This window comes from Dromiciops gliroides, chromosome 6 (assembly GCF_019393635.1).
Source record: "Dromiciops gliroides isolate mDroGli1 chromosome 6, mDroGli1.pri, whole genome shotgun sequence".
In the NCBI taxonomy this organism is placed as follows: domain Eukaryota; kingdom Metazoa; phylum Chordata; class Mammalia; order Microbiotheria; family Microbiotheriidae; genus Dromiciops; species Dromiciops gliroides.
In genome coordinates this window covers 49,471,474-49,489,982 of record NC_057866.1, presented here as the reverse complement: position 1 = coordinate 49,489,982, position 18,509 = coordinate 49,471,474, and the positions used below count along the sequence as shown (strand labels likewise).

General features: G+C 39.2%; 1 protein-coding gene across 2 annotated transcripts in view; it reads left to right on the top strand.

The window, feature by feature from the left end:
* The first annotated feature begins 745 nt into the window (after positions 1-745).
* Positions 746-18,509, top strand: part of PRMT3 (protein arginine methyltransferase 3) — a 145,829-nt gene continuing 128,065 nt past the window's right edge. For both annotated transcript variants that reach the window (XM_043973313.1, XM_043973311.1), the window contains exons 1-3: positions 746-982; positions 1,091-1,235; positions 7,197-7,279. In XM_043973313.1, coding sequence (XP_043829248.1) covers positions 955-982; positions 1,091-1,235; positions 7,197-7,279 — 256 coding nt within the window. In that variant the 5' untranslated portion in view covers positions 746-954. The remainder of the gene's footprint in view (positions 983-1,090; positions 1,236-7,196; positions 7,280-18,509) is intronic.

Sequence of the window (18,509 nt, the reverse complement as noted above, 5' to 3'; positions counted from 1 at the left end):
CTCAATAAGGTCATACAAGGGAATAAGCGATAGAGCTCGGATTTAAACTCGAAACCAGGCTGTTTTTTCATCACACTGCAAATTTCTCCGATTTAAGATGCGGATTGGAGGGAAATGACATCCCGGCTTTGAAATGAGTTTGGCTGGGCTCCAGGGTATAGGCTTGAAGAATGCGGCATCTGCATAGAGCCCGGGTGTTTGTGGCGCAGGTGGGCGGGGCTTTTTTTGTATCCCCTTAATTTCGGAGGACATCCTCCTCCCCCTCCTCCCTCAGCCTGGTTGCTGCGCTGCAGTATCTGGGAGGGGGGATGCAGAGGGGAAGCGAGGTAACGGGGAAGCCTCTTTGTGTGCCTTCCCCCAAGCACCAGCACGGGGGTGGGGGGAAGCTGCAGATAGCATCTTCAAGGCCGTTTAGTTAGTTCACACCCCTCCTTCTGCAGGGGAGGAAATGTACGCCCGGAGAGGCTGAGTCACCTTCCCAAGGTCACAGATTATGCTTTCAGAAGAAGAATTTGAACCCTGGTCCACCAGCTGCTGAGCAAGGGGTCTAGCCCCTGGAGCACCGCGAGTAGCAGCAGCCAAACAAGAACCCTGGCCCCGCCCCCTTTGCCAAGGAGAAACTGAGCGGGGGTGGGGGGAGAGGGAGAAGAGTCGTGCCCACGTGACCCCCCCTTCCCCTGCCTGGGCCGCCTCGCAGAGCCGGAAGAGGGAGCGCCAGCCTGCGCGCGCGCAGACCGTCCTTCCCTTCCCTCATCTCCTTCCGGCCCATCTCCGCTCTCGCCCCGGAGACCCACGCTCCAGACCGCGTGCGTCCTCGCGCGCGCACGTGCGTGAGTGCGTGCCGCTTTCCCCCGGCCCTCGCCCCGCCGGACCCCACGCGCCGGTTACTGCCCCCCTCCCCGCTGTCAACCCCGTCGGAGATTACCCCCCTCTCCCCGCGTGCGGGCGGCCGCCATGTGCTCCCTAGCAACGGGCGTCACCGGTGGGTATCCCCTTTCCCTTAGCAACGGGTCCAGCTGCGTCCCGGGCCTGAGTGGGCGGCCGGGCGGGCTCGGGTCCGAGGCCTCAGACCTTGTTTTGTGCTTGTCAGGCGCCCGGCGCCGGCTGGAGGAGGCCGACGAGGAGGTGCCCGCCTTGTCGGACAGCGGAGACGAGGCGGCCTGGGAGGAGGAGGAGGAAGAGGAGGCGGACGCCCCCCGCGAGAAGCGGCAGACCCCCTGCCTGTTCTGTGACAGGTTCGTTGGCTGGCCCCGGAGGAAGACGCGGGGGAGGGCCCCGGGCCCAGCCTCGCTGAGGCAAGGCCGAGCCTCAGTTTTCTCACCTGTAAAGTACGGATACGAAATCGTAGCACCCATGTCAAGAGCATGGCAGCCTTGACCAGGGCCCTGGGTTCAAATCCCACCTGACACTAGGCTGTGACCCTCTGTAAGATGAGGGGGCGGTACTCCACGTGTCTCCATCCACTAGATCTTCGGCCCCTCCCCCTGAAGCACCCCAAGTCTGAGTCCAATCATCCACCGTTTAAAAAGCACCCACTGTGTGCCAGGCATTGTGCTAGAGGCCTGGTGATTGTTACAAAGCAAAGCAAAGGATGGGCCCAGCTCTGCAAGGAGCTCCCAGCCCAGTGAGGGAGACAGTTTACACACAGCAACGGGTGCACATCTGTAAGGAACACCAAGGAAGGCAAGGACACCAGGTCTCAGATTTGCAAAGCTGGAGGGGCATTGAACCCCAGAGGATTTTATATTTGATCCTGGAGGTGATAGGGAGCCACCAGAGTTCATAGAGTGAGGGGAGATGGCCAGGTTAGACCTGTGCTTTAGCAATAGATAGGAGTAAGGAGATGAGCCAGGTTATGAAGGGCTTTAAAAGAAAAGAGTTTCAATCCAAACCTGGGGGTCATAGGGAGCCACTGCAATCTACATGCATGGGGGAGAGGGTGATGTCATCAGACCTGAGCTCTAGGGAGTTAATTTTGATTGCTGAGTAGAGGATGGACTGAATGTCCTTCCAGGTCTAATCTTACCTTCCAGTCTAAATGCTTTCTGCCATCAGCTGTAGTCTTAGGTGACAGAATTGTGTGACTTCAGGTAATCTACTCAGCTCATCTCCAGGGAGGCAACTGGGAGTAGGGAAAGAGTGCTAGATTTAGAGAGGACCTTGCTTCCAGTATTTGCTCTGGCACTTACTATTTCTGTGACCTTGTGCTTAATAAATGTTTCCCTCTCTATAAATATTGTAGGCCAGTTGTTTTACCTCTCTAGGGTTGTTTCCTTAACTACAAATGAGGGGATGAGTCAGATGGTCTCAGAAATTCCAGCTAGTTCTGATCCTAAGTCACTTGGCCTCGTTGGGCCTCAGTTTCCTACACTGGGAAATGGAGAGGTTGGATAGATACTCTTTAAGACTCCTTCTAGCCCTAAATGCTATAAAAATGTTGTATTTGAATTCTGAAGATCAAAGTGAGAGTAATTAGTGGTGTTTTAATTCTGAGAGTTAGGCTTGTTTTATAATGATTCCTCCATCTATTGGTGCTTCAGTGTTCTCCTTTATGCTTTCTGCAAGAGGACACTTTTGTATCCTGTATAACACTTTCCTCTAAAGAGTATTCTGAAGTAAGTGTAGCCCAGTGGTCCGATTCTCTATTTCACAGATAAGAAACAGGTTCAAAGAGGTCTAGCCAGTGTTTTTTCCAGTGACTTGGGTGAAGCCCTAAAGATCATGTTTATCAGTTCTGCAGATGAGAAGTATATATATTGGGTGATAAAATTAGGATCTTAAAAGTTTTTGACTGGCTGGATTCAAATTGGATGGAGTTTAATTGACTTTATGTAAAGTCCTGCACTAGGAATCAGAAATTAAGTTTGTACAAGAATTGATTAGGAAATGTGTAGTTCTATAACATGAATTCTGCCCTAGTTAGCATATTTATAGTATTTTGTTCAGTTCTGGTTGCCTCACTTTTATGAATGATATTGACAGAGTGGACTTATTCTGTTGAGACTAGGACAATTACAATGATGAAGTTACTTGAAACTACCCTAGAAGAATGACTTGAAAGAACTAGTTATGTTTAACCAGGAGGAGAGTCGAGAAGACATGTTTTAAAATATTTTAAGTGATATATAGAAAAAGAGATTGGACTTCTTTTTGTTTGGCCCCAGAGAGCAAAGAGCAATGGGTAGAACTTAGGTAGGGTTTAGATGGGTGTGTGAAGAGCTGTCCAAGGTGAAAGAGGCTGTCACTGACCGTAGTACCTCCCCACATCTGGAGGCTTTCAAGTAGATACTGGCTGACTACTTTTAGGGACATTGTAGAGGGAGTCCTGTTTCAGGTATGAGGAGCCCTCATTTGCTGGGAATTGTGGCAATTACACATTCTAAGAGAAAATTCTTTTTCAGAGAAAAAAAGGTGGGGCCCAAGCCATGATTTAAATGAGAAAAGAAGCCAGATCCAGTCAGAAATTGAAATTTTTCAGAAAAACCCAAGCATTGATCTGAAAAACTTAAGGGTAGAAGATAAGGGAGGGGAAAGGAGAGGGCAATAAGCATTTTTATCATGCCTACTATATGCAAGGCACTCTGCTAAGAACTTTACAAATATTTAATCTCATTCTCCTAGCAACCCTGTGAGGTAGATGCTGTTTTTATCCCAGTTTTACATTTGAGGAAACGGAGGCAAATAGAGGTTTAAGTGATTTGTCTGGTAGATGTCTCAAGAAGGATTTGAGCACAGGTCTTCTGACTGCAGACTCAGTGCTCCATGTAGTTCTGTGTCCCTTATAAACATATGGACACACACATGTATATATAATTTCATATACACACATATATACAAAATAGCTGCCAGGGGATATATGCAAAATAAAATGACTCTTTTGCTAGCGGACATCCCCTCCTTGCCCTGCTGTGCTAGTGATGCTTTGGGAGTGAATACCTTCCATCCCTAAGATTCTGTGATGCTGTGACTTGTCCAAATTCATATGACCAGTCAATGTCAGAACTCTTGCTCAAAATAAGGTCTCTTGGCTCCCAGTCTGGTGCTTTTTGTTCTTGGGCTGCCATTCTTTGTGAGTAGTCCTGCCTTGTAACTCATTAGAATAATAGGATTTAGCTCAAAATGACCTTCAGAGTTTTCTTGTCAAGCACCTCAGAAGTTCAGTGATTTCCCAAAGTTGTCACAGTGTGTTGAAGAGCTGGTGTCAAATGTGTCCTCTGACTTCTAGTCCTGTGCACTCTCTACTATGTCATACTTAGATTGACAGGTCTGAGTGCTACAGATCCTTAATTGGTGAAAAATGTTGTTCAAACTATGGTCGATGGGCATGTACTAAGCATATGTGAGACATTTAATCAGTTCTCAGTAATGCTATTGAATATAGTTTACTTTCTGCACAGTCCTAGTCTTTGTGTCCTTCAGTTTTGCAAGTCACATAGTAAAGAGCTTTGGACCTCACGATGTCCCTGTACGTTTGGAATGCCAAGTAGGTTTGGAACGCTACAAGATCATTTTGGAAGCATTGAAGCCCTGTGGGAATGTGCCAGATTCATAAATTGTGCCTTACACCTTTTTTCTCTAACAGCATTCTGTGCCAGCTCAGAGCCTTTAAAAGTACAGTTTGCACTTTGAAGAGAAGGGAAGACTTCCAAGTAGAAAATAGTCTTGATTACTGCTACCAGAGAGAGAAAAAGGGCTTTATGTGTCCAGGACATTTTGTAACAGACAACCTTATGAAATACAAATGACTATCATTTTGAAGACAAATGCACTTTGGTAGTAAAAGGGCAAATATATTTATATGAGTGCCAAATAAAACTCAGACTTAGTTGTATGATGCTGTAAGAATCCTGGTCCATGATTCAGGATACCTGGATTCTTGTCCAGGTTGTGCTGCTAACTAGCAGAGTGACAGTGGGCAAGTTACAACTAAAATTGTACCTTAGCTTAACCTAGGATTAGATGATCTCTAAAATTCCAGCTCTTGAATTTTGTGATTCTGAGGACTAATTTCTAGTTGAAGTAAATTGAGATGCTGCTTCTACAGAATTTCTACTTTGATGCCTCATGCATTGGAGGTGACCCTGTGTTCTTGAAGCCTGTGCAAATGAAAAGCAAACCTTGGCAGGTTGCAGCAAACCGGAAGGGCTTCAAATATTAATCCAGCTATAGATTACTTCTGTTGTCTGAGAACCAGGCTAAATGTGGAGATGTTAATCACTAGAAAGTTGGAGAATTTTTGGCAACAGTAACCCTTGAAAGAAAAAAAAGCAAAAAATCCTCTCTTGTCTGATACTGACTCCTTTTCCAGTGATCGTGGTGTGACAGAAAAGGGGACAGAGAGGTACTTAAGAATGGAATGGTTCTTAAAATTGTTTGTAAATATTAATTTAACTGCTTGTATTATGAATGAATGATAATGATCTTTGTTCAACAACCGAGAATTGGTTACTTGACAGTAGGAACTGAATTTCATCCATATTGACATCCCTGTCATTGAAACAGGTGCCAGAACAAAGTTGCAGCTAGATGGAAATAAAGGTCAAGTTTATCCTAAAGGAAACAGATTAAAGAAGTTGACAGAGTTGGTTTCAATGAGTGTGCACTCAAAGGCAACAATAAGAACCATCCTTTGATGGGATGCTTTGTCATCCTGTTTTTTCCTGCTCACAGTGAACACAGACTCCTGGTTGGCACTGCTTCCCCTTGTCCCCATTTCTCTCCTGGTAGAGGGAACCTAGTTTCCTTTTTTCATTATGTTCCTTAGACTGACTGCCCAAAGGTGGTAGGCCCATCCTTTTTTGTAGACACCCCTGTGTGTCCCACAAATTCCTGGGCCTTGCCCATAGACCCTGCACCCTTGGCCCTTTGGGGTTTTCTTCCACTCTGAAGCTGAACTCCTCTATTGCATATATTGGTTTTCCTGATTATAGTGTTAGGTCCTTGAGATCAGGGACTTTTTCTATTTTATGTTCCTGATACCTGGCACATAGTAAGCACTTAATAAAGATTTTTTCATTCATTCAGAGACCAAATAAATCGAGAAATTCTGTTTCGCACTTGACATGTACCCTCCCCATAAAGTACATTTCTAGAGGTGAGGGCTATTTTGTTTTGGTCTTTGTGTCCCAAGTGCATATCACATAGTGCGCAATAAATGTTTGTTGTATTGAAGAGCCTGTAAACTAATTGAACATTTACCTTGATACTTGGTGACTTTCATACAATTGGGAAAAAAGGTGAAAATTTAACTAAATCTTTGATCTTTTCAACCTGGGAAGGAAAATGTGGTTTGAGATAAAGAAATACAAGTTTGCTTAAACTTATAGAAAGATCAGAATCCTTAGATCATGTTTAACAAACTTTCTTCAAGAAGAGTGTGTCAGCAGTCAGTGGATAGAGTGAACCCCCAAAAGGAAATGAATTACAGTTTATTAACAATGAAACAACTGGTCATAGATGTGAGAGTCGTTTCAAAATTCGTCTACTGTACCCACAGATACAATGGATTGGTCAGAACAAAGGTCAAAACCAGAACGAAAGGGATAAAGATTTAAATAAAACAGTTTCTAAAGAATTACAATTACAGGTGACTTCACTAGCAATGAAGACTTGTAGGTGACAAAAGATACCAATAAGAATATTTAGAGTAAGACGTAACAGATGCCAGCCTGAGTGTTGCACAGGTATATATTAAAATGTTAAAAGAGCTAGAGTAAGACATCTCGCACAGGAGATGGATTCCTTGTGCGGTATTAATGGAAAGATGGGGACAATAATCACAATATAGGAAGGACTGGAAAGGATTGTGAATTTTTTTTAGTGGAGCTAGTACCCACTTTGAAGAGATCACAGATTCATTGAAATATAAGGTGATACTCATTTAATATTTAGAGTCAACTAGGTGGCTCAGTAAGTAGAGTCAGGAAGACCTGATTTCAAATTTACCCTGAGGCATACACATACACATATATATACGCATACACATGCACATGCACACCTATGTGACTGAGTCAGTCACTTCACCTCTGCCTCGGTTTCCTTAGTTGTAAAATGGGAATAATAATAGTACTTCACTGGTTTTTGAGAGGATTAAATGAGATAATATTTGCAAGAGTTTTGGAAACAAGATGCTGCATACGTGTTTGTTGTTATTATTCTTTGGGCTGTATCCCTCAAAGCCTTTGTTTTCATGTCAGGTTATTCACTTCTGCTGAAGAAACATTTTCTCACTGTAAGTCTGAACATCATTTTGATATTGACAACATGGTCCATAAACATGGTAAGTATCTTTTAGAAAGATTTATTTTTATTTTGAGATTAAGATTAAATATGGGGGCAGCTAGATGGCACAGTGGATAGAGCACCGGCCCTGGAGTCAGGAGTACCTGAGTTCAAATCTGGCCTCAGACAGTTAACACTTACTAGCTGTGTGACCCTGGGCAAATCACTTAATCCCAATTGCCTCACTTAAAAAAAAAAAGATTAAATATGAGTTTTTTCACCTTTTTATAGAATTTCTTTGAAGTAAAACTTTTTTGGAGTGACCACCTATTGTTTCATAGAATTAAAATATTTTTGACGAATAGACAGAGATTATAGGTTGATAATAGTTTATGATCTAACATTCATGTTAGAAGTCACTTCACCTTTTAGTCAGTTATACAGGTGCTCTTCCAGAAAAATGGGTCTTTCAGATGTTTCAGTGTTTATTTTTGTGTGTTACAGTTTATTTTATTTTTTTTTCCTGTTACATGTAAAGATAGTTCTCAACTTTTGTTTATACAAGCTTTCCAATTTCAGATTTTTCTGTCTCCCCCCCCCCCAGACAGCAAGTAATCTGATACAGGTTTATATATATATATATATATACATACATACACACATATACATAATAACATTAAACATATTTCTGCATTAGTCATATTATAAGAGAAAAATCAGAGCAATGACGAAAAACCTCAAAATAGAAAAACAACAGCATCAAAAACACAAGAAATAGTATGGTTCATTCAGCATCTATACTCCACAGTTCTTTTTTTTTTTTTCTTGGAATTGGAGATCCTCTTCTTTCATGAGTTCCCTGGAACTCTTCTGTACCATTGCATTGTTGAGAAGAATATAGTCCATCACAGTAGATCAACTCTCAATGTTGATGATACTGTGTACAGTGTTCTTCTGGTTCTGCTCATCTCACTCATCATCAGCCCATGCAAGACCCTCCAGGTTTCTCTGAACTCCTCCTGCTCATTGTTTCTTACAGCACAATAGTGTTCCATTGTATTCATATACCACAACTTGTCCAGCCATTCCCCAATTGATGGGCATCTCCTCAACTTCCAATTCCTTGCCACCACATAAAGAGCAGCTATAAATATTTTTGTACATATGGGTCCCTTTCCCCTTTCCATGATTTCTTTGGGAAAAAGACCCAAAAGTGGTATTGCTGGGTCAAAGGGTATGCACAGCTTTATTGCCCTTTGGGTATAATTCCAAATTGCTCTCCAGAATGGTTGGATCAGTTCACAGCTCCACCAACAATGCATTAGTGTTCCAATTTTTCCACAGCTTCTCCAACATTTATTATTTTCCTTTTTTGTCATTTTAGCTAATCTGATAGGTGTCAGGTGGTACCTCAGAGTTGTTTTAATTTGCATCTCTCTAATCATTAGAGATTTAGAGCATTTTTTCATATGGGAATAGATAGCTTTGGTTTCTTCATCAGAAAACTTCCTGTTCATATCCTTTGACCATTTCTTAATTGTGGAATGACTTGGATTCTTATAAGTTTTATTTAGTTCCCTATATATTTTAGAAATGAGGTCTTTATCAGAAATACTGGCCACAAAAATTGTTTCCCAGCTTTCTGCCTCCCTTCTAATTTTGGATGCATTGTTACTCTATCTCTTGTTTGGTCATAAACTGTTCTCCTTTCCAAAGATCTGATAGGTATACTATTCCTTTCTCTCCTAATTTACCTCTTATGTCTAAATCATGTATCCATTTTGACTTTATTTTAGTATAAGGTGTAAGATGTTGGTCTATGCCTAATTTCTGCCATACTATCTTCCAATTTTCCCAGCAGTTTTTGTCAAATACTGAGTTCCTATCCCAGAAGCTGGAGTCTTTGGGTTTATCAAACACTACATTGCTAGTGTCATTTACTACTGCATTTCCTGAGCCTAGCCTATTCCATTGATCTACCACTCTATTTCTTAGCCAGTACCAAATAGTTTTGATGACTGCCGCTTTATAGTAAAGCTCCAGGTTTGGTACCGCTAACCCACCTTCTTGCAAATTTTTTTTCATTATTTCCCTGGATATTCTTGATTTTTTGTTTTTCCAGATGAATTTTGTTATTTTTTCTAACTCTATAAAATAATTTTTAGGTAGTCCGATTGGTATGGCACTGAATAAGTAAATTAATTTGGGTAGTATTGTCATTTTTACTATATTAGCTCTGCCTATCCATGAGCAATTGATATCTTTCCAGTTATTTAGATCTGATTTGATTTGTGTGAAGAGTGTTTGGTAGTTGTGTTCATAGAGTTCCTAGGTTTCTCTTGGCAAGTAGACTCCCAAGTATTTTATATTATCTACCGTTACTTTAAATGGAATTTCTCTTTCTATCTCTTGCTGCTGGACTTTGTTGGTCATGTATAGAAATGCTGATGATTTATTTGGATTTATTTTATATCCTGCTACTTTGCTAAAGTTGTTAATTGTTTCAAGTAATTTTCGAGTTGATTCTCTAGGATTCTTTAAGTATACCATCATATCATCTGCAAAGAGTGATAGTTTTGTTTCCTCCTTGCCTATTCTAATTCCTTTAATTCCTTTTTCTTCTCTGATTGCTAAAGCTAACATTTCTAGTACAGTATTAAATAATAGGGGTGATAATGGACATCCCTGTTTCACCCCTGATCTTATTGGGAAGGCCTCTAATTTATCTCCATTGCATATAATACTTGCTGATGGCTTTAAGTAGATACTGTTTATTAATTTAAGGAAAGCTCCACCTATTCCTAAACTCTCTATAGTGTTTTTATTAGGAATGGGTGCTGTATTTTGTCAAAAGCTTTCTCTGCATCTATTGGGATAATCATGATTTTCGTTCGTTTTCTTATTGATGTGGTTGATTATGTTAATAGTTTTCCTAATGTTGAACCAGCCCTGCATTCCTGGTATAAATCCCACCTGGTCATAGTGTATTATCCTGGTGATCACTTGCTGTAATCTCCTTGCTAATATCTTATTTAAGATTTTAGCATCAATATTCATTGGGGAAATTGGTCTGTAATTTTCTTTCTCTGTTTTTGCTTTGCCTGGTTTTGGTATCACCACCATATTTGTGTCATAAAACGAATTTGGTAGAACTCCTTCACCTATTTTTCCAAATAATTTTTATAATATTGGAATTAATTGTTCTTTAAATGTTTGGCAAAATTCACCTGTAAACCCATCTGGCCCTGGGGATTTTTTCTTAGGGAGTTCATTAATGGCTTGTTCAATTTCTTTTTCTAATATGGGTTTATTTAAGGATTTTATTTCCTCTTCAGTTAACCTGGGCAATTTGTATTTTTGTAAATATTCATCCATTTCATTTAGATTGTCAAATTTATTGGCATACAGTTGGGCAAAATAATTCCTAATTATTGACTAAATTTCCACTTCATTGGTGGTAACATCACCCTTTTCATTTTTGATACTGGTAATTTGGTTTTCTTCTTTCTCTTTTTGTAATCAAATTAACCAATATTTTATCTATTTTATTGTTTTTTTCATAAAAACAGCTCTTAGTTTTATTCATTAATTCTATAGTTTTTTTGCTTTCAATCTTATTAATTTTTCCTTTAATTTTCAGGATCTCTAGTTTAGTATCTAAGTGGGGATTTCTAATTTGTTCTTTTTCTAGCTTTTTAAGTTGCATGCCCAATTCATTAATCTCCTCTTTCTCTTTTTTATTCATGTAAGCAGTTAGAGCTATAAAATTTCCCTTAAGCACTGCTTTGGCTGCATCCCATAGATTTTGGTATGTTGTCTCATTGTCATTCTCTTGGATAAAGTTATTGATTGTTTCTATGATTTGTTGTTTGGCCCATTCATTCTTTAGAATGAAATTATTTAGTTTCCAATTGATTTTCAGTCTACTTTTCCCTGGCTCTTTCTTACATGTAATTTTTATTGCATCATGATCTAAGAAGGATGCATTTACTATTTCTGCCTTTCTACATTTGACTATGATGTTTTTGTGCCCTAATACGTGATCAGTTTTTGCAAATGTGCCATGTACTGCTGAGAAAATGGTATATTCCTTTCTATCCCCATTCAATTTTCTCCAGACATCTATCATGTCTAACTTTTCTAGTAATCTATTCACCTCTTTCACTTCTTTCTTATTTATTTTTTGGCTAGATTTATCTAATTCTGAGAGGGGGAGATTCAGATCCCCCACTAGTATAGTATTACTGTCTAATTCCTCTTGTAACTCATTTAACTTCTCCTCTAAGAACTTGGATGCTATACCACTTGGCGCATACATATTTAATATTGATATTGCTTCATTATCTATAGTACCTTTTAGCAAGATGTAATTTCCTTCCTTATCTCTTTTAATGAGATCTATTTTTGCCTGCGCTTTGTCTGAGAAAAGGATTGCTACCCCTGCTTTTTTTACTTTAGCTGAAGCATAATATATTCTGCTCCAGCCTTTTACCTTTACTCTGTGTGTATATCTCTGCTTCAAATGTGTTTCTTGTAAACAGCATATTGTAGGATTCTGGTTTTTAATCCACTCTGCAATTTGCTTCCATTTTATAGCAGAGTTCATCCCATTCACATTCACAGTTATTATTATTGACTGTCTATTCCCCTCCATTCTATTTACCCCCTTTGTACTTTTCCCCCTTTCTTTCACCCTATTCCTCCTCACCGACGTTTTACTTCTTACCCCTGCCTCCCCCAATTTGCCCTCCCTTTTTATCACCCCCCTCTCTTTTCTTTACCCTTTTCTCCCTTGCTTTTGTCCTCTCTTCTATCAGTCCCCCCCTTCCCTTCCCCTTTTGATTCCCTAAAGAATGAGTTAAGTTTCTTTATCCCAATGAACGTATATGTTATTCCCTCTTTGAATCAAATCTAATGAGAATAGGGTTGAAACAATGTTCACCCCTCCTTTCTTTCCCTCTATTGTAATAGGTTTTTTTTTCACCTCTTCATATGATATAATTCATCCCATTCCACCTCCCCTTTCCTCTCCTCCCCATAGACCCCCTTTTTAACCCCTAAATTTTTTTTTGTATCATCACATCAAAGACAGTTTATATTTATATCCTCTGTGTAAAGTCCTTCTCTCTGCCCAAATACATTTACAGTTCTTAAGAGTTATGAGTATTATCTTCCCGTGTAGGGATATAAGCAGTTTAACCTAATTGAGTAACCTTCCCCCCCCCCCCCTGTTTACCTTTTAAAAATTGAGTCTTCCAATTGATTTTCATTCTACTTTTCCCTGGCTCTTTTTTACATGTAATTTTTATTGCATCATGATATGAGAAGGATGCATTTACTATTTCTGCCTTTCTACATTTGACTATGATGTTTTTGTGCCCTAATACATGGTCAATTTTAGAAAATGTGCCATGTACTGCTGAGAAAAAAGGTATATTCCTTTCTATCCTCATTCAGTTTTCTCCAGACATCTAACATGTCTAACTTTTCTGGTAATCTATTCACCTCTTTCACTTCTTTCTTATTTATTTTTCAGCTAGATTTATCTAATTCTGAGAGGGGGAGATTCAGATCCCCCACTAGTATAGTATTACTGTCTAATTCCTCTTGTAACTCATTTAACTTCTCCTCTAAGAACTTGGATGCTATACCACTTGGCACATACATATTTAATATTGATATTACTTCATTATCTATTGTACCTTTTAGCAAGATGTAATTTCCTTCCTTATCTCTTTTAATGAGATCTATTTTTGCCTGTGCTTTGTCTGAGATAAGGATTGCTACCCTTGCTTTTTTTACTTTAGCTGAGGCATAATATATTCTGCTCCAGCCTTTTACCTTTACTCTGTGTGTATATCTCTGCTTCAAATGTGTTTCTTGTAAACAGCATATTGTAGGATTCTGGTTTTTAATCCACTCTGCAATTCACTTCCGTTTTATAGCAGAGTTCATCCCATTCACATTCACAGTTATTATTACTGACTGTCTATTTCCCTCCATTCTATTTACCCCCTTTGTACTTTTCCCCGCTTCTTTCACCCTATTCCTCCTCATGGACGTTTTACTTCTTACCCCTGCCTCCCCCAATCTGCCCTCCCTTTTTATCACCCCCCCTTTTCTTTACCCTTTTCTCCCTTGCTTTTCTCCTCCCTTCTATCAGTCCCCCCCTTTCCCTTCCCCTTTTGCTTCCCTAAAGAATGAGCTAAGTTTCTTTATCCCAATGAACGTATATGTTATTCCCTCTTTGAATCAAATCTAATGAGATTAGGGTTGAAACAATGTTCCCCCCTCCTTTCTTTCCCTCTATTGTAATAGGTTTTTTTTTTACCTCTTCATATGATATAATTCATCCCATTCCACCTCCCCTTTCCTCTCCTCCCCATAGACTTCCTTTTTAACCCCTTAATTCTTTTTTGTATCATCACATCAAAGACAATTTATATTTATACCCTCTTTGTAAAGACCTTCTCTCTGCCCAAATACATTTACAGTTCTTAAGAGTTATGAGTATTATCTTCCTGTGTAGGGATATAAACAGTTTAACCTAATAGGGTAACCTTTTTTTTTCCCCCCTCTGTTTACCTTTTTAAACTTCTCTTGAGTCTTGTATGTTGAGATCAAATTTTCTATTCAGTTCTGGTCTTTTCACCAGGAAAGATTGAAAGTCCTCAATGTCATTAAATGTCCATCTTTTCCCCTGAAAGAAAATGCACATTTTTACTGGGTAATAGATTCTTGGCTGCAATCCAAGCTCCTTTGCCTCCTGGAATATCATATTCCAAGCCTTGTGGTCCTTTAATGTTGAAGCTGCCAGGTCTTGAGCAATCCTGACTGTGGCTCCATGATATTTAAATTGCTTCTTTCTGGCTGCTTGGAGTATTTTCTCCTTCACCTGATAATTCTGGAATTTGGCTACAATATTCCTTGGAGTTTTCCCTTTGGAGTCTCTTTCAGGAGGTGATTGGTGGATTCTTTCAATGATGATTTTATCCTCTGATTCTATGATATCAGGGCAGTTCTCCTTAATAATTTCCTGGAATATGGTGTCTAGATTCTTTTTCTGGTCATGGCTTTCAGGCAGTCCAATGATTCTCAAATTATCTCTCCTGGATCTGTTTTCCAGATCAGTTGTCTTTCCAATGAGGTATTTCACATTTTCTTCTATTTTTTTATTCTTTTGATTCTGCTTGACTGATTCCTGGTGTCTCATGGATTCCTTATCTTCCAACTGTCCAATTTTAATTTTTAAGGCATTGTTTTCTTCAGTGAGATTATGTACCTTTTTTTCTATTTGGCCAAGTGAATTTTTTAAGGCATTGTTTTCTTCAATGAGATTATGCACCTTTTTTTCCATTTGGCCAAATGAATTTTTTAAGGCATTGTTTTCTTCAGTGAAATTATGCACTTTTTTTCATTTGACCGGCTTTTTACTCTGAGGCCTTTATAGTGTGTGCAGTTTGCTCCCCTGGCACTTCCTATCTGAGCGCGCTTGGCCAGCTGCCTGATCCCATCTGTCCCGTTTGTGGCCCTGCAGCTGGCAACTTGCCCTCTCGGCTGGTGCAGGTAGGTTTTTCCACTGTCCTTCTTGGACACCAGATTTTTGAGCCAGGTTCCAGGGGCCTCAGTTGTTCGGCTGTGGCCCGCAGCTCCTGCTGACTTGCCCTGACCCCCTTGGTGCTGCGCTACAGCCCTACGCTGGGCCTCCCTTTTGCCCGAGTCAGACCGACCTTTTCCTGAAGTCTTCTAAATTATCTCTGGTTGGAAGACTGTGTCTCTGTCTCTTTGCAGGTTCTGTAGTTTCAGAATCCGTCCAGAGGCTTGATTTAATGTTCTTTTAGAGGGAACAGAAGGAGAGCTCAGGCAGCTTGTTGCTTCCTCTCCGCCATCTTGGCTCTGCTGTTACAGTTTAAAAAGAAAGAAAATTATAAACATAGATTTCATCATATATGAATTAGGATATGAAAGAGCAAGGACAACAGGGGTTTTTGAGGTATGAGCTAGTTCTTAGAATGAAAACCTTGAGAATTAGTTCCAAGCATGGATTGCATTGATCTTCAGGTCATGATTTCAACTTTGAGAAATATTTTGTTTTCTGCATTGAAGTGATCACCAAGGGACTAAGGAATACACAATATACATATATGAAGAAAAGCCAGTAGAGAAATAAAATCATTGCTCAAAAGTAGGGAAGGCAAAGAATATATGTAGTAATATCATTTTGAAAAGGATATTTGTAGTTCATGTATTTAGAGCACGCTAAAGGACCAACCTCACTACTTGTGGGCATGATTCTCCTTCATTTTTCCTGGGAACTTGTTTCTTCATTTATTCCCTTTTCTTCTCCTATCTACCAGCTCTCTTTATCAACTGGCTCTTTTTCTGTTGCTTACAAACATGTCCGTGTGTCTGACATGTTTTAAAAACTCACACTTGATCCTGCCATCTTTTCATGATGTCATTGTATATCTCTTCCTTTTTCTTGAAATAAATTTTTATTGTTATCTTTTATATTTATTTCACCTTATTTTTCTCCTTTATCTTTCCCCCTTCTCCCTTCCAGAGAACCGTTCTTTATAACCAGGAGTGTTTTATAAAAAGAAATAAAGGGGAAAAGGAAAAGAAATCAGATTCTTTTACTACATTGAAAAAAAATCTGATAATAAATGCGGTTTTTCAGATCTGTGAACCTCTTAACCTCTGCAAAAGAGTTAGGGGAAGGGTCTTATCTCTTCTTTGGGGATGCTTATTCTTTGTACTTTTGCAGTATTCATTTTCATAGTTTTGTGATCATCATTCTTCCCATTTGCATCTTTGTAGTGATCACACATCATACATACGTTATACATCTTGGCTTTGTTTACCTTCATATCAGTTCATTTAAGGTTTTCCGTGCTTATCTATATTCACTGTTTCTTATTACATAATAATATTCCTTTGTATTCATGTACCACAATTTGTTTAACCATCCCTAGTGAATGGGGCATTACTTAATTTCCAGTTCTTTTCTACCACAAAAATGTACCGATATAAATATTTGGGTGTCTATATTTGGAGCCTTTGTTTTTGTTGTTTTAGTTTTTTTCATTCAGGACTTAAACATTGAAAAATGAACGTTTCTACATACAAAATTTTAAAAAATTAAAAGATTATATAAAAATCCTCTAATTTCTATTACATAGTTTGCTTTAAAATGTATGTACACACATATGATATATGCACATAGAATAAATCTATTCTCTTTTAAAGGTGTCCTGCTCATCTTTTAAAAAAAAATTATTTTCAGTTAACACACTTTTCTTTCTCTTCCATCCCCTCCATAACTAAAAGCAAACCCTTATAACCCTCTACCATGCTGGCTTACTGCCAGGACATCCATTTTTGGAAGAGTCCTAGGTTGGTCAACTTTCATTCTTCTTTACTCTGTTTTTGACTTTCTGAACTTCTACCACCCCCCATCCTCCCTTTTATGTGTTGTCTTTGGAGCCAGTCCCTTCCCCAGTGTCACAGACCTTTTAAGTTTTCTTGGACTTGGAAAATGTCTCATCCTGACCTTTTGTTGGTAGGGGGAATTTTATGGATACAGTAAGCTAATAAATTTCATTAGACATAAGGTAAGTGGATGAGCTAATTTACAATATTTATAAATTCTTTAGCAGAACACATATGAAGGGTAAACAAAAGAAGGAAACCTTTTAGATTTCATATTCTTTATATTGGGGAAATCAGACTTTGGAGAAGTGTTAAGCTTGTTCTTAGGATCATTGTACATATGAAGTATTTTGAAAGTACCTTAATACCAACAACATTCCTTTGAAAAAAATTGGTATTATTTGCAAAAGGAGTGTAATACTAGATCTTTTTTTTTCCCACTTTGTTTGAACTGGGAAAACAGATGACTTACCAGATTAGTGCTTCAGACTTTGATTTGAGGCATCCTTATAAAGTTGTTTTTAGGGGAATGTTGAGGGAGCCTGGCAGTAGTGTTTCTTCTACTCCACTGTCTTGGCTCCAGCCCAGGATATCAGCCTCCTATCAGCGATATTTAATACAAAGATGTGGGTTTTTTTGATTTTGTTGTTGTTGTTGTTGGTCTGGTTTGGTTTGGGGTTTTTTTTGGTCCCAGCTATCTGCTTTGCCTCTTAGCCTAGTGCTTTGACTTCGTGGAAAAGTGATTTGTTTTCATGTAATCAAAAGTACTCATTTCATCTGTTATAATTGTTTCTGTCCCTTATTTGGTCAAAAATTCTCCCCCCAACAATAAGTGGGAAGAGACCTTGATCAGGTCTCTTCTAATTTTTATCTGTTTTTACCATCTACTTTTCTTCTCACTCTCATCTAACTTGACTTCTAATCCCACCTCTTGACTGAAAATGCTCTCTCCAAGATTCTAGCAATGTCTTAATTGCTAATTCCAGTGGCCTTTTCTCATGCTTCATTCTATGTTACCTCCTTGCTGTTTTTGAGACTATTGGCTACCTCTCTTCTTGGGTACTCTCTCCTTTGGTTTTCATAACTTTTCTCTTGATTCTTCTCTTATCTCTAGCCACTCCTCCTCAGTCATACTTACCAGATCTTCATCTTCCTGCCCTTTGTGTGGCTATTCTTCTGGCTTCTGAACTGTTTTTCTTTTTCCTTTGAGCTCATTTAATTGGTGATCTCATCACCTCCCATGGATTCAGTTGTTACCTCTATGCAGATGATCTCCAGTTATATATATCTAGCCTTGATTTCTCAACATGTTAAAAATGTAATTTATTATATTTTCCCTAAAACCATCTCTGTACTAAATTAATCTATTTCCATTAAGGGAACCACTATACAGTAACTAAAGCTCATAATCTTGAAATTAACCATGACATTCTTTTCTTTATTCTGTCCCCCCCTCCCCATACCTTCAGTTGCCAAGTTTTATGCTTCTGCAACTCCATAATATAACTTTTATCTCCCCCCTTTCTTCCATTCATACAGCCTCAACCCTAGTTCAGGGCCTCATTATCTGATCTCTTTGCTTCCTATCTCTTCCACCCAAATGTCAAACTAAGAATAATAATAAAACACAGATCTGACCATTTGCTCCATCTCATCCTCCCCTTTCCCCGCCTCCCCCCACGCGCAAAAAAAAAATCTTGTGGTAGATTGTATAAGGTCTTAAATTCCAGGTTAAGAAGTTAATGTAACCTTAGACAAATTAAGTATTCCAGTTAAGTTGGTAAAAGTAAAACTTCATTTATTAGGCACTGTGAAGGTTGGAAAATTAATATCACTTCTAAATGTTGACTGAATTT